Source organism: Anarhichas minor, unplaced genomic scaffold (genome assembly GCF_050575085.1).
Source record: "Anarhichas minor isolate MPS153535 unplaced genomic scaffold, ASM5057508v1 ptg000005l, whole genome shotgun sequence".
Classification (NCBI taxonomy): Eukaryota; Metazoa; Chordata; class Actinopteri; order Perciformes; family Anarhichadidae; genus Anarhichas; species Anarhichas minor.
Window position 1 is genome coordinate 3,167,783 of NW_027466451.1, and position 8,610 is coordinate 3,176,392.

The following is an 8,610-nucleotide window of genomic DNA, read 5'->3' on the forward strand; positions in this document are numbered from 1 at the left end:
CATCCTCAATAGAAATGAAGCCCATCTGTGTCCATATCAAAGGAGACTGGCCCATAGACGCAGACGTTTCTCTTTCTTTATATCAAGCAGCAGCTAGCTACTTGTACCAGCCAACACAACAGTTAGCTTGTAGCAGCCCTGAAGGACTGTAGGCTAACGGCAGACTGCGGAGGACCAGAGGAGGAGGACTCTGTTCACATCATGATGCTTGGTGCTCAAACACAGTCACAGTTGATGGACAATGTTTTCCTCGTGTTGAGTTTTGAATGTGAAGATGAGAATTGTTGCTGTTGCTGCTGTTTACGTTCCTTATGATGCTAATTCAAAAGCTGCACTACAGGAATGTAAAACTGGTTTTGTTTTCTGTTGTTTGTCGTGTTTCCCTGTGTTGCATAATGACAATAAATGATCCTTGAATCCTTGAATTAGCCAACTAGTGACATGACACAGTGGGTTGGTTTTTCTTCTGGCCTCCCCTGTTGTTCGGAGTCACTGGTCCACATTGAATCTGTGAATACCACAACAGTGCTTTTCTTGGTTCTCAGTCAAAAGTAAGAACAAGTCTTTTATTTGCTGCATGATAATACACATTGGTCATAAGCAGGGTCTCAAATGAAGTCCTTTCCTCACCTGCCGCTGTGGCACATCACTGAACATGTCTACCAGCAGGCCGCTTCTGAAATCTATGTACAGCACTTTAGAAGTGTAAATACTGAGTCAGTGTCACTATACTGTAGAAATATGGACTATATCATTAACCTTAATCCACAACTATTTAACCAAGGAATTGCTTTTTAAAAATAATATTTCTTGAAATAAGGAAACCCTATCTGCCATGCTGGCAGGTGACCTGAAGTCTCTGGCAGCAGCCAACATTCACCCTGTATTTGGCATGTGCTAATTTCATTCATTCATAAGGCATAAATAATACAGCGCAAGTCCTGCCCTGAAGCAACATCCTATTCCTTTCTAAACTGTTGATCAGCAGGTGGGCCGTTCTGCGGGGAATGTTCAGTAAGGAGGTTAGTTTAGCTCCTAGCCGGTTATCCATCTCCATCTCCAGTACTACTCTCCACAAACAGATCCTCGTCTGAGTGAGAGAAAGAAGGAGCAATTTAGAGAAACAAAACATTTGCAGAAATAATTTGGCTGACTGTTCTATTCCCCCATATAAACCTAAGATCTGAACTTCTGCACATGCTCATTCCTAGGGGATTATCAGTGTAAATGTATACTATGTTTGCTCTCACCCATGAGGTTGGCACTGGAGGTCGTCGGCACAGGGGCAGTGGTCACGGGGACCCTCCTGGTCCCAGGCCAGCATGTCCATCAGCAGGTTGGGGTGGCTCAGACAGGACTCCCCCTTCTCTGGGTTGGGATTACACACTGGAAACAACAGCTCTGTAGGAAGCAGCAGAGAGAGAATAATGGTCACAGTGGCCACTTTATCACTGCTATTGCTGTTTCAAACAAATCCAAAATATTAAGCCCATGTCAGATACCCAGGCCCTGTTTCACAGAGATTAAGACCAGTCTAATACAAAAGCATTGTTCCATGGATGTTTCTATTCCATGTTTGAAGAGTTTAGACCGATTACATCAAAATATATTTATATGAAACACCACATATAATTACTTCAGTCAAATCAGACACGGTCTACGTCGGTATGCTATTTGGTCTGAGTGTGATATGAGAGTGTGCATATGTTCTTAATGCTGCAGGTCAATCCCTCAGCTCTGTAACAGAGAGCTGCAGAAATGAGTCATAACACCCAGAACACGGTCATCTTTACACTTCCTGTTCCACCGTCTGAGAGTCGATGTGTTTTTGGGGAGATGTCTGAAATGAGGTCAGTAACACAAGCTGCAGATATTTGAACGTTTGCTTCTACGATATAAAATACGTCAGTAAATACTCCTCTGGTGATTTGAGAAGCTTTTACATGTCGGTTGCTAACAAGTGTCAAAAAGAGACGACTAAACGTCATCACGCCGACTATCCGCCTTCACAGCCTCGTGGTGTGTACTCCCGCTCATGTCACCGTGGTGTAGTTCCTTTATAGCCTAACGTTAGCGTTTTACTTCTGAAGATTGCATTTACATTTCAAAAATCATAAAGTGGTGTTCATTGTGAAGATTATTTTGCTGAACAAAACATGTAAGTATCAAAAACATTTGCTTGCCACACGACGGGAGAATCCCTTTTATTGGATGGAGCCAGTGTGATGCTAACTTCCTGTGGATAACTTCTGTTATGATTTGGCGCTATAGATAAAATTGAATTGAATTTATGGCCAGTATTTATTCCTCAGCATTTCCATTTGATACTGGATGGCCTTTACACTGTTTAGTTGACCATGTGCTGCACATGGAGGGAGTGTGACTTCAGTTCAATTGGAGCTATAGAGATAAGACTTTGACTTTGCTGACCTCCAGTGGTTCATCTTCTCACCTTCAAACACCTCCATTGTATTGGGGTGGAACTGAAATCTTAGAGACACTGGCACAAATAAAAGCTTCTAAATGGCTAGATGTCTCTAGTGTCAGTGAGAATACGTTTTCAAAATTGATGTAGGTCAGTTGACCTAAATCCAGTAGTAGTAGCAAGAAAATGTACTATTTTCAAGCAATGTAAAAAAAAAAGGATCATAGAACAGCAGATACAACTGTGCTGCTAAAAAATATAATACAGTACAATATAGTGTAGATAAGAACACGACATTATGAGAAAAGGGACATGGAAAATTTGAATTTATGTGAGGGAAAGCTCGACAGACTTGAGTTCAAATAAAAGCCTACAGTGTTTGAGCACAAAGTAAAGATGTGAAAGAGTCTCTGTTAAGTTAATGTTAGAGGTCACCTCGTTGAAAGGCACAGCAGAGGTCTGCCCTGCAGTCACTCTGACCCTGACAGATAGATCCCTCCGTTCCTTTGGTGGCGTTGACCGTACACTGACCCCACACACACATCTGGTCTGAGCAACACTCCTCGTCCTTAGTGCAGGGCTAAGTGGGGACACACAAACAAGTATGTAAAGCACACATGGTCTGTTGCTGCATACATGCTTCTATTTGTGTACCAGCATCCATTATTTCATAGTATTTCCAGTAAAAGGTATGTGTAGCTGTTTAACAGTGAGATATTTGTGAGATTTGATTGAGGGCTGCTGCTTTACTGTACATGATTAACACTTCAGCCATCACTGTTTTTATTATTATCACAGCAAGACGGGCCAGGGTTCAATTCCCAGACATATCTCCCCATGGCAGCGTGGATTCTGTCCAGCTTCTCTGGCTTGCCCCCAACAGTCCAAAGACATGCGGCTTAGGTTAATTAACTGATGACTCTAAATGGCCCATGATGGATGGATGGCAGCCTTGACTCTCTGCAGATCAAAAGTGAAACTGCTTCATGGCCCAGAAGAGGGCGCTCTTTCTGCTGTGAAGATTCTGTCAGTCATGATCTCATTTGATTATGGCCATTATCACATTCTATGACATTTATTTTCACAGTGATGTGCTGATATTTTCACAATCCAGATGTTGCACCTTTAAAGCTGCATTGACTATTTTTTTAGTCACTTTGGGAGGAGCGGCTGAATCACGCGGATTAACAGTTTCATTTATTTGAAGTCTTGTTTCTATTGAATGTCAGTCCAACGTTCACTTGTTTAAACTCTCCTTTAGTCGCCACCAATTGCCGGCTAAAGCATTCATCTCTTACTACGAGTAACCACTTTCACATTAAACAGACATTTCATCCATTGTTGAAATAACAAATGGATCGATGAACTTTTAACTGGACAAACAACCACAAAAGCAACGCTGACTGAATGCCCACCATGTCCGTTGGTATGCAGGGGAGGCACTTGGCGTTCTCGATCTCATACAGGCAGTACTTCAGGTGACCACAGTCCTCATCCACCATGCACTCCTGGGTTAGAGACAACAACAGTTACATATACAGTCAGTTCTGTTAAATGTTCTCAAATCATCAGCTTCCTCTGTCTTGTGGTTGTAGAGACAAAAATGACTATTTCAACTTTTTGATTTGAATTATGTTCTATCTATTATAGTGTAGGGCAATAACTGCATTAATAACATAGGTTCATATGATGACTGTCACATGAAGCTCTCAACCAACTATAATTATGGTTTACATGTTCTTTTATCACAGTAAGAGTTGTCTGCTGCCCCCCCATCTAATGAGTCCCGTAGTTGACGGTCTCTGAAGTTGTGTTTCTGCCAGCCACAGTCCATCTCCATGGAAAGTGTCTGATGGACATCAGTGATATCTGAGTTCCACAGAATGGCTCAAGAGTTCCCCACCTCTCTATCCTCTACACTTGATTTATTTGATGTTTCAACATTTCTTGGTCAAAAGTGAACAGTAACTTAGGACCAAAGTGAACTGAGCTGAACCACACGTTTAGAGCTCTGAAACGCGTTCTACCATCAAACTCCACTGCTTATTGTTATTTATATCATTTCATGGTTTCAGGGCAGACTTTTCCAGTAGTATACTTCTGACTAGTTTTCTTGGAATGCTAACAAGATATTTGAGGTTTAGTTCAACTCTTTTCCAGTGGTCAGAGGAACAGTGTCTGCCAAACAGCCTCTGCTGTGATCTCACCACCTTTCTTCAGTCTGTATCTTTACACGGGCTGCCTTTGAGAAATCAGTGTAGAACCTAGAAGCAGTCCCTGAAACCATGCATCACTGCAGCAGCTCTCAGATCCAACAGCTCGGAGCATAATAGGTAAGAGCTGATTCACCAAGGGTTTCAGTCACGTCAGTCAGTGTTGTTCACGACTGCACATGCGCCCGGGGATGAAAGCTCTTAGAGGGCAAAGCCTTTATGATATAGAACCAGAGAACCCCAGAGATAGGCTGGGAAAGAAGACATGTGCCCTCTTGGCTCAAACTTCACTTCCAGGTTCCAGTGAGCTCTGGCTCTTAGTATTTTGATACAGCCAGTTGATAACGACAGACAGCAACGAGCCTGATACCATCCTAATCCCCTCATTCAGAGTGATCTAATAACACCTGTTTCAAACGTACAGTTATAGTTAAGAGTATTAGGATGTATTCAGTTGCATCAATATCCATGGGATCTTGCTTATAATCCATTATAATTACATTGCAGTTGAAATTTAGATTTTAAACTATGCATGGATTGAAATATAATTTGTTCCTTTGTTGCAGGTCCATTTACTCTGGGATTGTAATAGAAATAGTTCTCCTTACAGTGGATTCATATTTGCTTCTTACCTTTCAGAGGAGGCCTGATGGTTGAGGAGCTATTCTTCATTCATTATGGGTATGTATGTTCCAAGTGATAGGGCTCAACAGGTATCCTCATAATTACTAGAAAGCCATCACAACATTGCAAGATCTGCAACGTGTAACTGGATCTGTTCTCATAGTCATCGGATACAAATCTAAATCTAAGGGATACTTCATCAGGACTAATGTTAAAAATACAGAAAGCATGATTAAGTTATGAAAAAAGGGTCTTTGTTTTTGTTTTGTTTTTTGAATGCAATTATGCTTTTCTTAGTGTCATCATTCCGCTTTACTGTATTATATGGTGATGACAGATCATCTCATAAGTGGAGGAAAATGATCCAATAAGGAATAAAGATGACAGTTGTTGGTCGATTTGATAAAAGAGATGCAAATCTTGTTCTTTTAATGCTTTAAGATGCTGAGTCATAATTATGAGACAACTCATAATTAACTGTAACTGAATTACTTTGAAACAACAGGTAAACGTAGTTGCCACGGATGTCTATAACATTTTTACTTTTACTTACTACTGTATGAAGCTTTCGGTGACAGTTAGTGGGTATATGTGTATATAATCAACTGCTGTAAACATTCCAGCTGCTAAACTCCATTCAAAGAAAAGTACTAACAGCTACCTACACATATCTATAAACCGACTGGGTATTTTCTATGAAGTGCTGAGTCCACCAACTTTACTGCGACTTCCTTGAGTGTAATTTGAGTTTGCCTCCATGTAGAGGGTGGAATTACACAGTTAGTCATTTTAGAAGAGCAGACCTTGTCCTGCCTGGCAGACTGGCTTTCCTGGCATTTCTTCCAGCAGCGAGGTCTATTAACATAACCACTCGCTGTGCAGCTGCCAGGAAAGTAAAAGATCAAAACCGCCGTTATGAAGGAAAATGGCAACACAGGCAGCAAGCAGCAATAATGACTTCAATCCAAGCTTGTGAGACGTATATGTTATGTCTGTGTGCTGGATGAGCTCATTCTTTATAACACAAGTTGAGTTTTAGAGAGCACTCCACCTCTCGGTCTCTTCATACAAACATTATGAATATTTACAAACCTGTTACCGTAGAAACAATACATTTAATTGAATTAAACCTCTGAGTATGTCGACAAATCTTTCAGTACACATATGCTCAAAGAGCCCACCCTATGAGCATTATATGTTGATCAGCTGTTCTGTTTAGTTGTAATAATGTCAGCTGGAAACATACAGGCCACAATGCATTAGTTCTCTAATTATTCACACAGACCAGACAGAGGAAGCAGAAGACTCATGTGATCCGCACTGTTCCAATGGCCAGAAGTCTCCATATGGATGTGTGAAAGATGAATATCTCCTGTTTTATTATAAGTCTCCTATAAATGGCAAAAGGAGTGACATGTTGTATCAGAAAAGGGAAAACTACCCTCATCCCTACAATCACTTGAATAACAACCAGTCTTATGTTCATCGTATGTGTATCACAAGCCTACAGCCCATTCATAAACCCATTCATAAACCCATTCATAAACCCATTCATAAACCCATTCATAAACCCATTCATAAACCCATTCATAAACCCATTCAAAACTGTAAAGGGAGAAACATTGTAAACGCTTGTTTTATCCATTCATGAAATCATGACCTGTGAGAGATGAAAGGGTTTTGTCTGAGACATATTTGACCATGTTGTCAAAAGTGAACTTCTACCTTGTCAGCTCCATCAAGGACCTGGACCACTCTGTCTCCCTCCATCATCATCTTCTTCGTCTCATTGTGGTAGTTAGTACGCAGATCCAGTGACGTGAGAGATGATTTAGCACTCTCAGTAGTTATCTGTTGGGTTGAATGTTTGGGTACACATGGAAGCCATTAATTCATCTTCCAAAATAAAGCACACAGCATTTACATTATGTCCATATCAGATTTCCATATGGGGAGGAAGAGTATGAATCCTCAGGGTGGCTAGTTTGCTGATACACAGCAGGATGCTGATCTCCATGTATTGGATGACATGAAAGGAAACTTCCTCGTAGGTCACAAATTATCAAAACCAGACGGTGACCATACTGAAACATGAGCCGACTTATTAGACCTGCAGACCTCCAACTCTAAGGGGACAATAACAGACCTCAAGGCTGCCTTCCAGGAGTCTCAGCTGGCCAAAAGGAGATCGGTTGTGTAAAGTTCTCAGTCACACAAGTATAAGTTAAGGTTATCCATCTCTTCTATTATTGAATTGAATGGACAAAATCCATTTTGAGTAACTATTATGATGAGGACTATTGGTATTCAGACATGGCGTGTTGGCCAGACACATAACTGAGATGGAAACTATGTGTGGTGTCGCAACACGCAGCCTATTTCAGCCTGGTAGTCAAAATGAAGCTGACTACCAAAACACTTCAATGTGACTGCTGTGATTATGCCATCTGATGAATTTCACTACTTGTGGTAATTATTTGTCAAATAACCGACAACTCTTCCCTTGTTTGAATGAATAAAATATGACACAGACCTGGTCCACAGCCTCCTCCAGTATGTGCTGGGTGTCCTCCATCAATTCCTCCACTTCCCGGAACATGTCGTTTAGACTGACCGGGCCCCGCTCCAGGGCGTCCCGCAGGTCTACTGCCTCGCCCCGCGCTGCACCCTCCGTCGCCCACAAGCACAAACTCAAAGATACCAACAGCAGCATGATAGCGGACATCTTTCCTTCTCTCTCCGTCCGCCAGTCCACCAAGCAGCAGATCCGTGTGACGCACGGAGGGCGCACAGCCGCACAGCCGCACACAGCTGGATCTGTTTTATTTGGAAAGTCTGAGGAGTGGTGGCGGGGTTATAAACTGGAACGGATCAGGTTTAATGGCGTGGAAAAGGTTCACATTTCGTGAAGTAGGCTACATGTCAACATCAAAGGGCTGGTTATGGTGAGCTAGACATGTTTAAAGCTGTTAGCAGTTACCAGATGTGATCTGCAAAGGGAAGTTCACCCCGCAAACAATCAACCTTCATACACAGGAAGAACCTCATTGCACTATGTGAAACTCTGACCAAACCTCGGTAGCTTTTGCACAGTTTTGACAAACTAATGTAGTTTCATAGGCTTATTTACCTTTAATAACTCAACTAACATATCAATTATTGACTGCATGAACTGTCAGAGCAACGTTTCTCAATATATATGGTTATAAACTATAACAAGACATTTGTCTTTTGTCAACCAGATCATAATTACAATCAATAAATAGATTTTTATAGGATGGAATTTCTTTCATGTTTCATTATGTACACTATAGGTCTATAATACATCAAAATCATATGGACAACATG

General features: G+C 41.4%; 1 protein-coding gene across 1 annotated transcript; it reads right to left on the bottom strand.

Annotated features, from left to right (window-relative positions):
* Window positions 1–1,065: 1,065 nt before the first annotated feature.
* Window positions 1,066–7,987, bottom strand: dkk3b (dickkopf WNT signaling pathway inhibitor 3b). The gene is made up of 7 exons (XM_076112675.1): window positions 7,796–7,987; window positions 6,988–7,113; window positions 6,573–6,653; window positions 3,841–3,933; window positions 2,861–3,005; window positions 1,251–1,401; window positions 1,066–1,090 (listed from the first exon to the last, which is right to left on the bottom strand). Exons 1-7 carry the CDS (start codon window positions 7,985–7,987, stop codon window positions 1,066–1,068), a joined length of 813 nt encoding a protein of 270 aa, XP_075968790.1.
* Window positions 7,988–8,610: the final 623 nt, after the last annotated feature.